The sequence below is a fragment of the Notolepis coatsorum genome, assembly GCF_963971535.1.
Source record: "Notolepis coatsorum genome assembly, chromosome: 4".
In the NCBI taxonomy this organism is placed as follows: domain Eukaryota; kingdom Metazoa; phylum Chordata; class Actinopteri; order Aulopiformes; family Paralepididae; genus Notolepis; species Notolepis coatsorum.
In genome coordinates, this window is record NC_140168.1 from 172,452,396 (window position 1) to 172,470,802 (window position 18,407).

Consider the following 18,407-nt stretch of genomic DNA (forward strand, 5'->3'; position numbering starts at 1 on the left):
GCGATAAGCGATATTATTGCGACCGGTTAGAGAATTTTTTTGAGAAATTTATTTCCCAAAACTTTTATTTTGAAGCCCACCGCTCCGTCTTTTCCGGTGTTTAAGACTTTTATTTTGAAGCCCACCGACCGGACCGGAAGTATTGTTGTGATTATCCTAGCCGACAACTTGTCTCGTCCGGTTAGGCCTGCCGCGATGAGCAATAAATCGATTAACGATGAGGAGGAAGCGTCAAAGCAGTATATAATAGAATAGCTGTGGTGCGTAGGCACTGCAGCACGACTCGAAAACGACCCGGACCCCTTATAATAAATGAATTCATGTTTAACTTGTCCCCGTCTCCAGTCCTTTGACTAGCCCCACCCGTTCATTGTAAACAATGATGCATGTAATTGTATTAACGTTATTCTGTGTTATTCTAACGTTACACTACAAATAACGCTACTTGGTTAAAAGGAGCAACACTATTGAGAAATGTAGTTAAGCTATATGTGGCGTTGCTACTGCCCCACGGAGCTCCCGTGCTGTGCTCTGTAGTAACGCCAGCGGCCCCCCACACGGAGCGAGACCGTTGAGGGCTTTGTATACGAACATTATGGTTTTGAATTTGATTCTCCCTCACTGGGAGCCAATGGAGAGAGACATGGACTGGGGAGATGTGTTCCTCATTCTGGTGCCTGAGACCAGCCTCGAGACCAGGTCGCTGGGGCAGAGACTTGGTTTTTGACATGGTGACATGGACTTGACAATAGTGCCTGAAAGACCGTTTGAATTCATGTATCGTTATGTCAATCATTATTTTGCACATGGTCAAGTGTAGTATAGCCTGACTCACAACGTCTGTGATGTAAAATACTAGGCCACGGTTCTATTAACGTAACGGGACATTTTTATTGTGATGACACAACAAGATGGCGTCTCAAATATGTTATTTGTCAGATGAATGCATGGCATTGTTCTAGCATAAAAAGTAAAATCTTTTATTTTTCACAGACATAAATAGTTTTCTTACCTGGCTGGGGTGCACACACAGATTATCGATGTGTGTCACTGGCATTCATAGCGATGCAAGTCAATAAAGCATGAAAAGATTTATCTGAGGGCGGCTGAGTGGCGCAGTGGGCAAGGCGCTCGCCACTAACACAGGAGATGCTGGTATCGAGCCCAGCTCTCGGCGTTGCTACCGGCTTGGCCGGCCGTCATACTATCACAATTGGCAGTGTTAGAGGGTGGGAAAGCCGGTGGGTGGGGATTGGACGTTGTGGACAGCGACTCCTACAGGTCGGTTGGGTGACGCCGGTGTGGCGGAAACAGGAAGTATCGTGAGCCTCCCACGCGTTACTCCTCGCCACAGAGTTCGAGCTGCTGCTGTACCGGAGGGGACACGTGATGCAAGGCTTCTATCCTCACTACAGCTGACCAGTGGGAGGCATAGTCTAGCAACGTTCAAGACAGGGGAGCGAAAGACCAAAAAGAAAAGAGAAAAAATCTCTGAAACAGTACATGAAAGCCATTCCATTGAGGCTACTTCTAAAATGGCTTTAAGTAATTCTGTTTTCAAAGGACTCTTGATTTTCTTTTTCTTTATTGTAGAAAAGGTTTCATACCCCATTGAGTTGTCAAGGGTACATGCAAAGGTATGGGTTTTTACTAGGGATGGGCACGAGTAATATTTCCCCAGATGGAGTACCCTCATGAATTACTGCAGTGCTCGAGCAGTTGTTTAGGGAAATCGTTTTTTGGAACACATGGCAGCAGCAATAACGAGATATTGCGCAGAGACACACACACGCTACCAATTTTATTATCAATATATCCAATGCTTAATGCGTATTGTCAGTCAAAACGGTTAGTTGCCATTAGGGCTGTCTTAAATACTTCGAAGCTTCATTCGATGGTCATGAGATTCGAATATGAAAATAAAATTCGATTATTAAAAAAAAAAAAAAAAAAAAAAAAATTATTTGTTGGCTAAATCAACTGGCTCTTTGTTAACTACAACAAGCAATGCTGTTTGTTTTTTAAGATGAGGTCGGACTCTGCACTGACAAGATTTGTGTTCATTGTGCTGCTTTTATAAAGCCTCAAATGACTGCTTACAATATTTCATGAAAGCAAAGTGTTTTGTTTGTCTAAGATTTAAAAAGGTTTAAACTTTACAGCACTGACAAAGTTGAACAAAGTGCTGTACAAGTCCCACAACATTAAAACAATATAATATTATTATTCTTATTTTTTTCTTTTCTCGAAGCTTTCTTTAGGTTCTTTAACTCATTCAGCACCAGCGATTATCCCCATCCCTGTAGTCAATGGGCCACGCTTTAAAAGATAGGCATTTTCACTGTTTCACAATGTTTGCAGAGCTAATAATAATAATAATAATAATGGATTAGATTTGTACCACGCTCCACATTCGCGAGAATCTCAGAGCGCTTACAGGAGACAAAAACAAAAGTTAAATGAATAAAACAATTTAAAATGAATAAAAACAATTAAAAAGACTAACAACCAGTAAAATGGAAGAACCTAAGAGTAAAATAAAAATAATAGTAAAGAGCTATATTCTATATTATAGCTATGGAGACAATACTATGGCTCATTTGACAGTCACTATCTCTCGTCCAACATGTAAAAAAATAGTAAATTGTTTCATGTATACGTTCGCGTCAGGGCTCCAGACTAACTTTTTTCACCACCGTCCCAGAACCGTCCCGAAATACAGTTTTAACCGTCCCAAAGTGAATGTAAACCGTCCCATTCTTTTTTTATATATATAATATATCAACGTCAATTTGATCATATGGGGACATATTTTGTGCTGATAATGGCACAGAGGGTGAGACCAACTGTGTACCGTACCTTTTGATTATTGTAAGCACAAAGATAATAAGCAGCTATAACTAGAACGTGTCGATAATATACAGTTCCAATAATAATAGATCAAATTTATATAGCGCCTTTTATAGAACCCACGGTCGCTTCACAATCAGGACAAAAAATAGGGCTAGGGAAATAGGGGGGAAAAAGGGGATGAGGGAAGGTTAATGATAAAGATAATGGATAATGGACCTAATCTAATCTAAACTAACTGATGGGGAAAAGCCTTGGTCAAAAGGTGTGTTTTTAGAGCAGTTTTGAAGGTGTCCAGGGTTGGGGCGTTGCGGATAACATTACACTTCTGTTATTTAAATGTGTCCTTACGTTAGAGTCAGGGGTTGTATTGTTGGATGCAGTTCCCTGTTGGTCAGTGTGTGTCTGTTCTCCATCTTCTTCTGCTGTGTTTATCCTCTTCAAATAGCGCAGCATATTTGCGGTGCTCTCTTCACTGAGAGGATGCCAGTATAGCGTTTATTTTTATTTTTATAACATTCTGATATTTTCACGGTTCTTGTATAGTGGTCTCGTGCGACTGTCAACTATAATAAATATGGGCTGTTATAAATTGTGTGGATAGTTGTGAGTGCTCGCACTATGTTTCAATATAATCCGTTTTACCATTCATTCATTATAAACACAGACGTAAGGTGTCCACCGTGCTTTTTTTAAAGCTCCGGCCAAAATGCATGGTGACGTGTTGACCAATTTCGGAGGGGGATCCCAATGATATATCAATAAAAATGTACCGTCAGTTCATGTCCAAGGGATTATGTTCACGCACACAGCAAGTATCACCAGTTCCTGGTATTTTTTAACCTCTTTCTTTTTCGATGTAGAGATAAATTTGGGGCTGCTGCAGCGCGACCTGTGGTTTGCTGATCAGAATGGTGGGCGGGAGCTTGATGCTGGATTAGCGTATCGCTGCGTTGGGACGGCGGAGATAGTTGGATTCGGCAAATCACGCAACGTTTAGACTTCAGTGAGAACCCCACATGATGATGTTGCCGTCTCTCTGTCAACTAAATCGGCACGAGACACGCACCGTTTGACAGCAATATGTGCGCGCACTGACAGTCGGCTAATTGACATTTCCTGTGAAAAAAAGAAAAAATCCTCTTCGTCCCGTTTGTGTCCCGGCAATGATTTCTGTTCGTCCCAAATCAATATTTGATCGTCCCCGGGACGACGGGACATCGTTAGTCTCGAGCCCTGGTTCGCGTGTTAACCCGTGGTGAATATCGTATAGTTTCAGAGTGATCCGGGCTAATTCCTGGAAGCTGAGTTATGGAGCGCTATGGAATTGCGAAAGTCATTCGCATTGCTCGCCTGGACACGATACTATGTCCAAATCAAAGGTATATAATAGGTATTATGTTTCATCATGAAGGCATCAAAGGGGGGGGGGTCGTTTTGTGATGCTCTGATCGTCGGCAACGGCATACGTTCTGGAGTACGTTGCGATCGATGTAAAATCATTGTAGGATTGATGTCATATAGTCCTTACCTTTGCTAGGAGGTATCCCAAAATGAATATTCCAATTGTCTGATCGCGATTTCCAGTATTGATGTCCATCGGGTCTCTGACATGAAATGGGACAAACTAGGCCTAACAAAATTAATAGTTGGTTTCAGGTTGGTTGTCAGTTTGGCCATGGGTAGGTAGGGAATTTATTTTATTTTATTTTTTTATTTTATTCTTTCCCACGGCGACTATGGATAGGGAATTTCTTTATTTAATTCAAATGTTCACAACAACATGGATGCATGTACTCTGCCAGCATGTTTAATATCCAAATGTTTGACTAAGATTTCTATGAAACTTTATTAATTTTTTTTTTTTTTTTTTTTTTTTTATAATTTTTTCTAAAAACTCATAAAATATATTGGGTCGCACCTAAATCGGCAGGGTCGGTCGGCAACCTGAAACCAACTATTAATTTTGTTAGGCCCTATGCATTGTGCTGGACACGTTCCAAGTGGCTCGAATGAAGCCTTTCACTTGCCCAGGTACCATTTCTCCGCCCGGACCATATAAAATGTAACACACAGTGTGAAATAAGGTTTCAAAGGGTAGGCGATACTGCCACCTAGCAGGATTCGGCCGGCATTGCACTCTCGAGGTCTCAGAATGAGTCCTAATGATACACAGAGGTCCGTGAGACTGTATAGAACAGTGGTTCTCAACCTTTTTACACCAAGTACCACCTGAGAACGTAGCAGCTGGCTCTCCAAGTACCACCATATGGCCGACGTTAAAATACAGTCTATTCAGCTATGCACAGTTCACGCAGGAGGCAAATGTATTCCTAATACCATTATTTATTGTTAACTTTTGTCAGACACAGCCACAATGTACAAAGGGGTAGCACTAGAACTAGCAAACTCTTCCACACAACTCATACAATGCAAGGGGCATTGAGAACATAATAACTAACATTCTCACATAGCAAGTGAGAAAATTAAGAACGACTGTATTTCAGCAAATGTACTTAATTCTCTCTCTCTCTCTCTCACAGCAAGCAAGTGTCCTTCGTCACACTCACACACACACACACAGCATGTTGTTGTCCATCAGTGCACGTGAGCGGAGCGGGCGGTTTTGACGTGAGCGAGGAGTGGGTTTTAAAATGGGTCGGCGCGACGTCCGGAGCGAGAGTTCTCCTCCGCTCCAATCCACTCCGGGCCGCTCACAGTGGTTTAACACTGATGTAATATACATGTAGTACAATGCCAAAGCAACAGATGGCGATGTACAAACATGAAGGCCATTTTCAACCAATGAGAAGGGTGAACCGTCACTCACATCCTGTTAGAAAAAGTATATGACGCCATTGTTGTTGTCGTTAGCTTACATGCTAACGTTAATGGCAGCGACCATAGCATTGTGGCTAGGCTAGCTATCATCGCTTAGTAGAGCTAGTGAATGGATAAACAACGTTATTTAACATTGCAGAATGGGTACAATTACAATACGGCTCAATACAAACAATTGTTAAGGGGCCCAGGGGGTGTAGACTGTTGTAGTTTGAGCTAATTTACACCATGCTCCAAAAAAAATATTTAAAATCTGCCGAGCGATGTGGAGTGGGGAGCGGGGAGCGCTCGATTCAAGGTGAGCGAGCGGAGAGAGACTTGGGGGCGGGGTCAACATGAGCGATTAGTGGAGCGGAACAAGCCGTCTAGAGCGAAGAGCGGATTTCACGCCTGCGCCCATCCGCTCACGTGGCCTGTTGTCCATTGACAACTCGCATAAGCAGGGCCGGACTGGGGAAATAATTCAGGCTGGGAAATATAGTGTGAAATTAGTGTGAAATATAGCCCCAGTCGGGCCACTTTCTAAGTGGGGGTCCCCCACCAGGAATTATTTTGTTACAAAGACTTAATTTCCTGCATTCTGGTGCAGGGATTTTTGAATTTGTACCCTTTAAATGCCAGTGTTTGTGATGGGCATCACAAATTATTGTAAAAAAAAAAAACATTCAATACATTTTCAAATTGTAACCCTTTAAATGCCAGTTTGTGTGATGGCATCACAAATTATTGTTAAAAAAACACAAAGTAAAATATTTTCAATATCAAATGCAAAGTAAATTTTTCTGGGGGGATTATTACAGACTAGGCATGTGTCAATGTTTAGCAACAACACAGATTTTGATGGATTTTTAGTTTTTTTGTAATGTCAGATTTAACAACTCTTTTCAGAAAAGTGGGAGTATTTCATATCTGAAATACTCTATGATCTATGATCATATAGATCTATGATCAGGGCTGAAGTTGAATAAAAGATGTATGACTGTTTAGACTGCATTAATCTCTGTCACAGTGTGTCACAGTGGTTGTTCCCCACTTAGGTTATCTAACTATCGCGTTGCCGCAACTAGAAACACTGGCCTGCTTCTAAGTTCAGTGGCCTGACTGCAAATTTTTTTTTTTATTATAATATTATTATTAAAAAAACTTTTTTAATTTTTTCAAGTACCACCAGCAGTACCACCAAGTACCACAGGTTGAGAACCACTGGTATAGAATATTAAAATCGAATAAAAGAAAACGATAAATGATCGAAAACCCCACTATACTCAGGTTTTGGTGCTTAGCGCATGGCGAGATAACCCGACTATAGTCGTGATTGGCGCTGAAAGTGTTAACGACCGAGATTCAGTCAGGACCTTGGTTTAGTGTCTCATCCGAAGGACGCACTCACAGCTGTACGGTGTCCCTCGCTGTAACAGGGGCATTGTTACTGACTAGTCCAGAGGACATAGTGCCTCCTGCTGGACAACAGCCTTGACCGGGGCTCGAACCGGTGATCTTCCGATCATGAGTCCGGAGGTCTACTCATGTAGCCACTATCCATGCTCCACAGCAACTCGCACCTTGCAGGATTTCAAAGATGGTTTTCTGTTTCATTGCTACAAACTGGCACTTTTGGGGGACGTGTTTGGTGGTAGCCGAAAAAGAAATCAAGCACCCTCCAAAACGACTAGTTCATTTGAAACGGCGAGTACTGGGGGCTCTGTAGGTAGAGCAGTCGTCTGGTTATCCAGAGGTTCCTGGTTCGATTCCCAGGCAGCGTGTCGAAGTGTCCTTGAGCAAGACACTTAATACTTTTGAGTGCCAGCCACGAGAAATCTCATTAGTTCATGCCATGCGTTGAGTGCCAACCGACGAGAAATCTTGTTTTTAATTGTTATTTTTTTTTATTATCGATTTCAATCTAGCCTCACGTTACCAGTGGGGATCTGTCTGAGCTCGAACAGGGAAAATACCGCCCACTATCGTCTCTCCGGATGGTATTGCACCCCATTGGATTGGACTGAATGAAATGGATGGGGGGAAAAAATAGTCCGGATTCCACATTTTACTTGTCAGGCATGTAATCCGAGCCTATTGCAGTCATCGCCCACCATCAGAACAGCGTGGAATATGTCTTTCGACCACCCAGCGTTGGATCAATAAACGCGATCGATATTTGGAATGGCGATCAGGAATTGGAATAATCTTTTTGGAGAACATCTGATCTGAGGTAAGGAATCTATTTGACCAGTCTTGGGATAATCAGAGCTGTTTTCACCTATATATCAACGTGTCCCATGTGTGTGTGTGTGTGCTGATCAGGAAATAACAATCGATTTTTCAGCCTGCTTCTATAGCGTGCATAAGTACACATATACTATCGATAATCTAGCGTTTATTTGAAAACTATTCATAAATAGGCCGAAAAATGACAACGTGTTTTGTGTATTACAGTAAAGCGCGATTCCTGCAGAATCTTTTTTTTTCCTGAAAGTTTCAAAAAACGAGCGTTTTTCAAAATGGTATAAAACGGAAATTAAATGATTATTAAAAAAAAATAAAAAAAATACGTTTCGACAATGTTGACTGCAAACAAGTCATTGATAAGCGACGGGCGTATTAGACACATAGCCATAATTTAAGATATAGTTTATGCGTTCGCAAATATGATCGCCCTCCATTGACTACAGCCTTGGCACTCAAGCGCCTATTTCTGGCACCCCCTGCTGGCACGGAAAGTGTTAACCCCGAACTGCTCCCGATGAGCAGGTTGGCACCTTGCATGGTTGGTTGCCTCCACCGTTGGTGTGTGAGTGAATGGGTAAAAATGTGAGGAACAAATTGTAAAGCGCTTTGGATAAAAGCGCTATATAAATGCAGCCATTTACCATTTACTCAAATAATCGCACTAGGGCTGTACCGAATGCTTCGATCATAATGTTGACATTCGAATTCTAAATCAACATTCGAATACATTTTATATATATATATATATAAATTTATTTATAAATCTTTTTTGTATATTGTTAGCCTCATAGCATAATTGCCTAAGTAATTTTTTGGCCAAATTGATATTTCTGCCTAACTCTACTCTCCTCACACTGCTGCACCACCCTGGCTTAGTGGCTGTGTCCTCGGCCAATCAGAACCTTGTTATTTTAAGAATCCCTTTCTGCCTAACTCACTCGTGTGACTTGTGCCAAAAAAAAAAAAATCTTTTCCGAAAGTCTTGAAAAATGACTTAGGCAATTATGCTATGAGGCTAACAATATGTCTATTCAATCTGTTTAAACCAATGGGGTTTTTCTTCACAGTTGCAGATAAAGTTTAGGCTACACTAATATATATTTTTTTGTATCTACTTTTTTCTACTTTTCTCCCAATTACCCGCTGTGCCAATTCTCCCCTCCCCTGTTTTGAACGTTGCTCGCAGAAGCCTTGCATCACGTGTCCCCTCCGATACACGAGGAGGCAGCCTGTCACATCTTTTCACCTGCAGCGCGGACTCTCATTGGCGAGGTGTAACGTGTGGGAGGCCTCACACTACCCCCGCCATTTCCTGTCTCTGCTGTGCGTCCCCAACCGACCTGTAGGAGTCGCTGTCCACAACGTCCAGATTACCACCCATCGACTTCCACCCGCTAACTCTGCCAATTGAGTTAGTATGACGACTGGCCCAAGCCGGAGGCACCGCCGACAGCCGGAGTCGAACCCGGTGTCTTTTGCGTTGGTGACGAGCAATGTAGCCGCCTAGGCTACACTAATATTATACTATAAGACGTCACCATCACTTTCGTACCAACTGTGCCCTTATTGGATTATTTATATTTTATTAAACTGAAAGTTGATTTAATAAAAAGAAGACTCATTTAATCAGATTAATCACTTTATTCAAATTGAGGATTTAGTTACAAAAAAAATTTTCATCAAAATTTCAAGCTTCGAATGTTAAAAAATGACATTCAGTACAGCCCTAAATCGCACCCAGATCCATTATTCTTACTACAGTCATCCACTATATATGTGTGTTGTAGAAAATACTGTATACTTTTAAGTTGGTAAATGTTTTTCCTTTAAGCAATATATATATAAAAAAAAAGTAATAAAATAGACTTATTTTTTATTAAATGGCTCCATGACAATTGTATTGCAAGACAAAGACATAAAGAAGACGTCATATTACATTCTAATCTGCACTTAAAAATACATATATCGTTGAATCAAAACAAAGAAAGATATGTAAGGGATAATGTATGGCTACGAGGTCATTGTCGCAAAATAATTGACCGACACAGAGTTTAAAATACCGAGGCGCCGCGCCGAGGTGTTTTAAACGTAGTGAAGGTCAATTATTTTGCGACAATGACCGAGTAGGCTATACATTATCCCGCTTATTACATGGCTAACTTACTAACAATATACCTAATTCATTTGACAAATCGCAGTTGTTCTGTGGCTCTGTCAGCCCAAATAAAGTGATTATTATTATCGCGGGCAGCCTCTGGCTCCGCTGTCAGTGCAGCGCTATACATTATCCCGCTTATTACATGGATAACTTACTAACAATATACCTAATTCATTTGACAAATCGCAGTTCTGTGGCTCTGTCAGCCCAAATAAAGTGATTATTATTATCGCGGGCAGCCTCTGTGTTCTGGCTCCGCTGTGTTCTGTCTCCAATAGTATCGCTCGTCGCTCCGCCCCCTGTCATCGCCGGCACGGCAGTGTCTAATTGCACTGAAACAGTGTGTCAGTGGGCTTGATTGCGAACAGCTGCGCTCTGCGGTCATTATTGAAAAATCTGCGGTCATTATTGAAAAATAATGACCGCAGTCGGGGGGCTGTTGACCAATCACAAGCAAGCATTTCGGCGAATGTGAAAACGCCATGTAATAATGTGATATACTTGGGCCATATCGCCCAGTCCTAGGAGGAGGCTTGGTTATTGATCAATAGAATTGGCTTCAAAAAGTCCTGAATCCTTTTTTTTTTATTTTATTTTTTAATCTAGGTCTGTTGGACACCAAAATCCCACGAGGAAGTTGCAAAGGCTGATCCCGTATCGGCTACCAACTTTAGGTTTACATTCCAATCTTGCGTGTGGCAATGGGTGGGAACCTTCAACTACATACCAGAGGAGGGCACCATTGTTCATATGTTCCTATAAAGAATCTCTCCTGAATAAAGACTCCCCGTGGTAGGCTTTTGGAAGTAAAGCACCAAAGGTTTTCTTTTTCAAGGGCCATGGACCATGAGAAAACGACAACCAAAGGCCTGTAGACACGCATAGTCTACATCGGTACCAAGTGGTTTAGGGATGTAGGTCAGCATGCTACATGTATTATGTTGTCTGTTATCTATTGGAGTTAGCCTATATTGATTGAGTGTTTTGATTGTTGAAACGGAGACCTGTGATTTTATGTGCTATTTGCAGATCTCACAAGGTTATTCTTTCCATTATTATTTTTCCTTTGGTATAGCAGCAAGTTTAAGCTTCCATCTACTTATTATGTGCAGGCTTACTTTATTTGATCAACTCCAAGCCTTTTGATATATAGTAGCAAGTTTAAGCTTCCCATCTACTTATAATGTGCAGGCTTACTTTATTTGATCAACTCCAAGCCTTTTGATATTGGCATTGGAAAGGGGACTCATTCAAACCGAACATGCATTCAAACCTAACATGCCTAATTGGATATGGTTTGGTTAAACAAATGTATTTATCTTATTCTAACGGATCTGACATACTAGATTTAATCCACAAAATTCATCCTCCTGGCTAAAGGATAAGAGTTGTACCCTTCCTGATGACTTGTCGTACAGAACTTGTAAGTCGCTTTGGATAAAAGCGTCAGCTAAATTACTAAATGTAAAGGCAATTTAGGAAGTTCAGTCATTTGATTTGTATTGTTTTTGTTTTGTTGTTATATTATTTATATAATCATTATTACTCTAGTCGCACAACTTTATCATTGTTCTCTCTCGTCTCAGACCTATGTTTATTTCAATTATTTATTGGTGGGTGGGAGGGAGGGTGTAGAACCCCCCCCCCCCCCCCCAACTGTCGCGAACGCGCAAGCGCTCGGGAACGTGTGGGAATGGTTGGCTACGTAACGGGGGTTGGACTGCTCCGAGCGAACGGGAGCAAAAGAGTTTTTAATGTCCGCCATGTTGGCCATGGCGTACTGAACCAGCGATAAGGAGCGGAGCATCGGGGAAAAATAGTCCGAAAGAGAGCGACTAAGATCCGGGCCTCTTCCCGGCTCCGTTGGCGACGCCCTAAATAACCGCTTCAACGTTAGAATTCAGAATAACCGCCACAGAATCATCCATGACAGCTCAACTCGAGACCGTTGTGAATATTAGGAGATCGGATAGATTGATGTTTCATCTCGAACTGTAAAAAATGAGTAAACTGTCGTTTCGGGCACGGGCGCTGGACGCTTCAAAGCCACTACCCGTCTTCCGTTGTGAGGATTTACCAGACCTACACGAATATGCATCGATTAACCGGGCAGTGCCGCAGATGCCAACGGGGATGGAGAAAGAAGAGGAATCGGTATGCTTTAAAACAGTTCGAAAATCTGCAAATAAACATCCTCATTTTCTACATTATAAGAGGTGTCCCTCTCTTTTCTGCGCAAGCTTTCACAAAATGGCCGCAAGTTTTTCTCACCAGAAACACGACGATTTGTAGTATAAATGCTACGAATAGGGGAATTCTACTTATGTTTGGGCAAAGCGAAGATGTATTTGATGAGTCTTTAGTATAATCTCTCGATTTAAACGGGGCTGTGTGTGTCTGAGATGATTTTCTGAGTACAAAGCGATCACGTGACTTTTGCAATACCGACATTTTGTCTTGCCTTTCGGGATAGGCCTTGTGTTGGCGTAATTGCCTCGGCCCAGTGCAAGGGGGAGCTAGTGTTTTCAAATGACATCTGCCACCAGTACCTGCTATGGCAAGAGAAGTGTCAACACTGCCACCGTGCATGCCGAGAAAGATTACAGCGGAGTTGCATTTTAAGCAGAGCAGCCTTTGTGCACTTTCTGCAGTGTTTATTGACAATACACACATGGACTGTTTCTGTATTCCTGGCTTCATTTGACAACACCCACCTGCTCATTAAGATGACTGTGTGGTCATGTCATGCATTGGTGAATTACTTTCAACACACTTTTGTGTACCCTATATTGAGGATCATTTGTCTAAAGTGGGAGTGTTGACGTGTGGCTGGCATCACTAGTCTTTAATAACATAACTATTTAGAATGTAGATCTATGCTGAGTTGAATAGTTCTTGCTTATTTGGCAGTATGATGGGCTACTACTGTCAGAGTGGGGGTATCTGAAATTCTTCACCCATTAATAGTCTCACTGTATTAAGGACATGTCTCAGACGCAACCGTAGTAGTATTGTAGGATTAAAGAGGTCTACAACAGCAGTCATTTTAGTTTAGTCAGTTTTAGTCTTCCATTTCAACTGTCAATAAGTTGTGGTGCTCCACACTTTTGGGTCCTTGTGCCAGGATGTCAGTGTGTCGGCTGGCACAGCAGGCTGGCAAACCAGTGGCACGTGGCACTCGGGAGGGTGCACTTCTGTCAACTGGAGTGCTCAATTATGTAACAGCCATGTTACTAGGTAGGCCTTGCGCTCTATGCCAGCAAATCGCACCGGTCTTGTTTTGATGGCAGTAGAGATGAACCTGTCTATTTTGGGTCAATGATCACTTGCAAATAAGAATGTGCTTTATCTCATTACTTTAAATTAAAAAAATTAATGTAGAAAATGGATTATTTAGCTTTCTGTAGTTATTGTAATTTTGATGTTTCTATTGAGTGTGTTGCACACACTTCCTAAGCCTCAATTGTAATCACATCGACTTCGCCCAATGTGGTCAGTGGTCTACAAGGTAAACATCTTTGTCTTCCCTCATTAAGTAATGGAAACTTTTAATATTTGGGTCTTACAACATGACCTAGATCACAATGCAAGGTACATTTATAATAATAATAATAATATGAATGCAATAGATATGCCCTAACGATGAGTGTTTAGTGTTAACTAGGCCTACACTTATCCCAATAAGAACTCATAGCCCACCAGCTTCTTTGGACTGCTACTAGGTTTGGATTTCAGAAATGATGGTAGTCTGTTGTGTGGTTTTGTACCTTACAGGCAGGAGGGTGTCTGTGCTGTGACCTGGGTGGGAACTCCCTCAGCACGTGTGGATTGTTTGTGTTGGGCCAGGCACTTTGTCTTGTGTTTGGGTGAAAGCGAGGTCACAGTCTGTGGCTTGGTGGGAGTCCACAGGGATGTGTTGTGTTTGTCAGTGCCAGACGGTTCTTACATGTACATACTACACGCACGCACGCTGGCAGCGCACCAGCTCTCAGCTGTGTGTCCTCATTGGGCTGGAATGCTTGACCTGTCACCTGTCCAACGTCTGCAGCTCTGATACTATAGAGTAGAAACTTGTATAAAATGTACATTTCTCATTTTGTGTTTATTTCTTTGCCTACACATCTTGCACAACACCCCATGTATAACTAAAAAGCTCTAAGTGTTTATAACAGCCCTCCTCAGCCCCCTGTCACTATCCATCACACTTAAGTGGCATTTACAGTGTCTGGGACAGTAGCTGACAGCCGGGAGAGAGTGGAAGAGGTCCACGCTGCATGAGCAGACCTGACGGTGATCGATATAGTAATTTTTTAAAGGTTATTTCTGGACACTGTTGTGGTCTGGGGTAGTCTGTGTACATGCTCTACATTCTGTCCTTGTAGTGCAATACAACTCTTATTTTCCAGCAAATCACCAGGGAAGTAAACAAACTTGAGTGCTTGATTAGGTTTGGCATCAAGTGCGTATTTGCCAGAGGCTGTGGATTTTATATATTTAGTTTTAGGCTATTTATTTACTTTTCTCTCGTGTGGTGGGGGAGTAGGAGAACGTTGATGCAGGGGTTCAGGCGAGCGTGTTCATATTCACCAGGGGGAATGATTCAGTGAGAATCAAATGGAAACGTCCAAGGTTATGCAAACATACGTGTGTACTGTGTTGTACATGCTTGGAAGGGTCATGGTGAGCACTTGGTGGTGTTTCATATGGGGATGCTTGCCTTCCGGCTGTGCTGAAAGTAGGGGTGGGCGATATATCGAGTATACTCGATGTATCGCGGATTGTTCTACCCGAGATGTAGTACTGTACTATATCGCGAACATCGAGTATTTAGTTTATATGGCGCCGCCCGCGGCCGAGAGACACTCGCAGTGCTTTCCTCGAGAAAGGACGGCGGAGCTATAGGCTAACGTTAGTGTAGTCAGGGCTGTACAGTGCGATATAATGTTGCGGTTGTAATTTCATTAGACAGACCAGCGTGGACCTTTAATAACATGTAATTTAATTGACACGAGCAATGAGCTAACGGTAGCTGCTAACCAAGGTATCCATTAGGATTATGCTAAGCTACTAGCGATAGCTGCTAGGCTTGGGCGGTATGACGGTATTACAATATACCGGGGTATTTCGAAATACCGACGGTATTGAAAATCAATACCGTTGTCACCGTCAAAATCACAGATGCGCTTCAGCTTCTATTACAGTGAAACTGAGTTTTGAGTGTAGTGCACACACTGAGTGTAGTGCACACACGCGCCAGCAGAGGGCGAGACCAGTCTAGTGGAGCGAGTGGGTCACAACGGTCTTCACGTTTTACGGTAATGTAAAGTGCTGTGAAAATACCGTAAAGCGTTGTGACGAGAGTTGATGTGTGTTGTTGTGGAGTGGTGCGCTGGTGGAGCAAGCAAATACTCTGTCCCTTATTATATGTGAACTAAAGAGTACAAGGTTTACACAACAGCCCCCACCCGCCTTTTTATTGTATTTGTATCGTCCTGTACTATCCGCTGTCAGCTGTTTATCTCTCTGTGAGCTTGATTAATTAGCGTTAGCTCACGCTAAGTAGCGTTAGCTCTGCGGCTAATCTTAGATTACCCTGAACTAAATCAATCATATCAATGACTAGGTATTCGAGTAGTTTTCACTGCACATAGAAGTAGCCAAACAACGGGAGCATTTCGGGAGCATATGACCAAAACCCAGGCAATTTCTAGCCCTTAAGGAATCAAATAGTCTGCCATGGCTATAGGCTAAGATGCTAACGCTAAAACGGTGCGGGCTTCTACCGGTGCGGGACTACCATTCTGAGAGCTGACGATGATTTGTTTACTTGGTTACACGTAAACCCCCCCCCCCCCCCCCCCCCCCCCCCCCCCCGCTGATGAAAATGAACGTCATACCGTCAAATACCGTGCACCGGGGTGTTATAACATAAAGGTTTGCCGGTGTGAAAAAAAGGATACCGCCCAAGCCTAATAGCTGCTAACCCTGGTAAACGGTCAAAGCGGACTCCACAAGACTAGTTCCATTCGTGAGGAAATGGGGTGGGTTATATTGACAACGCTTGACAACAGCAGTTTAAACATAACTTCATATTTATTAGTTATTCGTTTCTGTATATCATTCAATTTCCATCTCCGTGTGTCTCCATCTCTTCCTGTTTACATTCGAGTGTGACGTTATCACCTACGGCAGCTTAGGCTGCGGTTACACCTTTGTATCATCTTCGTATTGTTTTCTTATACGTATCGCCGCGTATCGCCGCGACGTCATGCGCCTCGAGTCACACTTTCGTTTTTTTTTCGTTTTTGTCACCAGAGCACACTGATGTAGTACACTGCCAAAGCAGTAGGTGGCAGTAGGTGGCAAACATGAAGGCAATTTCAACCAATCAGAACGAATGTGCCAATACACTTCCTGGAAGCTCCAGCAAAGAAAATGTCAATAAGGCAGGCGCCTATGCCGCGCCACCATCTTGCGGCTATTTACTCAATGCAGCAATTCTTTTTTCAGCAAAGCCTAATAAAAGTGCAATAAACAAAACGGATACATTCACTGTGTTCTGCCTGTCATTTGTTGATGAAACAAAACTAACATCAACACAAGTGACCACCAAGAGCGGATAGTTTAGTCTAAAAAACGATCGGTAGCATTGTTAGCTGCATGCTAACGTCAATGGAGTATGCCATTATAACAATATAGCATTGTGGCTAGAAGCTAACGTTAGCTCACGCTACTTAGCCAGCACCAAAACTGATATCGCGAGCTATCAGTAGTTAGATAACATTAGAGACAACGCTGTGTGTATTAAACAAAGGTGAATAGATGACTGGGCCATTTTGTTTAATGCTTGTTAAGTTGAAAGAGGAACTCTGAGCTAACAGGGTCTGAATCCTGATAGCTCACGTTAGCCAGCTGCTCATGCAATCGGTAATGCTAGCAGAATGAATGGATGTAAACTTTATTTAACATATTGCATATGGGTACAATACAATACGGCTCAATACAAACAATTGTTAAGGGAATGCAGACTGTTGTAGCTTGGACTGGGGTCCTTATAACAATAACTTGACAACACATGGTAGCTGAAGCTATTTGGGACACGGAGCTCTGTCCCAAACACACACACTGTTGTCACCGGAAGGGCACGCAGATGGTATCTACTGCGCATGGGCGTTTTCGCAACAACTGCTCCGTGCTGACTACACGCTGTTGTCGACTCGTTTTTTTTGCGTATCTCCAAACGCAAACACAATTTTGCGTTTCAGCCGTATCCACAAAAAACCGCCAAAAAACGCATTTCTGTGTAGATAGGACATCAAACGTCGTCAAAAACGTATAAAAAAATGCCAGGAATACACTAGTCTAACCATAGCCTTAGACGATCAAAACGCGAACCTAGAACAAACCCAGAGGGGGGGGGGCTGGCTCTCTTGTTCATTCTCGCCCCCTCTCTCTCTCTCTCTCTCTCTCTCTCTCTCTACATTCAATGATTTAAAGTAGCCAAACGTTACAGACAGTATAAATACTAACTGGATAGTTGATGATATAAACATTTAATTTCATTATCTGAAATATTCTAAAATCATTAAGTCTGCTATAAGCCATTATACCTTGTGTGTGATTATTATTTTCTCACAGTAGGGTGTGTATATATACATATATATATGTGTGTGTGTTTGGCTAAAGTGGATAGAAAACACAGTACTGTGTAAAAGTCTTAGGCACCCAAGAGTTTTTATATAAATTGTCTTAGATGTAAATAATTTTTTTGTGTGTCAGTAGACTACTCTTAGTACATTTTCATTAAATTATTTTTTAAAGCATCTTCATGGTTTAATAATGCAAACATATGTTGCAGGGACTTATTATAATCATCATATTGGCGTGACTGTATGCATCAAAGGGTTAAATCAAGCATTTTTAAGTGATTTAGAGGAAATGTAAAAATATCGTGATATATATCGTGTATCGCGATATAGCCAAAATATATCGCAATATCATTTTTGGCCATATCGCCCAGCCCTAGCTGAAAGTGAAAGTAAACTGTTTGCCGGCCACAATTCTCCGAGCTCTTGGGGAGTATAGGTTTCCTCAGTGCAGTACTGAACAGCAACGCAGAGATTAGAGCCTGTTTCTCACTGCTATAGATCCATCAAACTGTTGTCTTTTCAGTCTCACAGACGAGCAAGCAATGCTGTTGCCATCTGCATGGGCTGCAGTGCTTACATTAACATTTAAACCTGTTTGAATAGGGAAGTATGTATTCTGATAATGGGCTGAAAAACCTGTTAACCTCTTAAGCCCGATGGGCCTGGTACCGGAATGAGAT

General features: G+C 42.1%; 1 protein-coding gene across 3 annotated transcripts in view; it reads left to right on the forward strand.

Annotated features, from left to right (window-relative positions):
• The window catches only part of LOC311227287 (enhancer of polycomb homolog 1-like), a 186,777-nt gene that overhangs the window by 23,063 nt on the left and 145,307 nt on the right, over positions 1-18,407 (forward strand). The window contains exon 1 of one of the 3 annotated variants that reach the window (XM_084312881.1): positions 11,860-12,232. The exons of 1 other annotated variant lie outside the window; for it this stretch is intronic. In XM_084312881.1, the coding sequence (XP_084169007.1) occupies positions 12,080-12,232 (153 nt within the window). In that variant the 5' untranslated portion in view covers positions 11,860-12,079. Of the gene's footprint in view, positions 1-11,859; positions 12,233-18,407 lie in introns of those variants that run through there. One more of the 3 variants, XM_084312884.1, reaches the window with a different exon arrangement.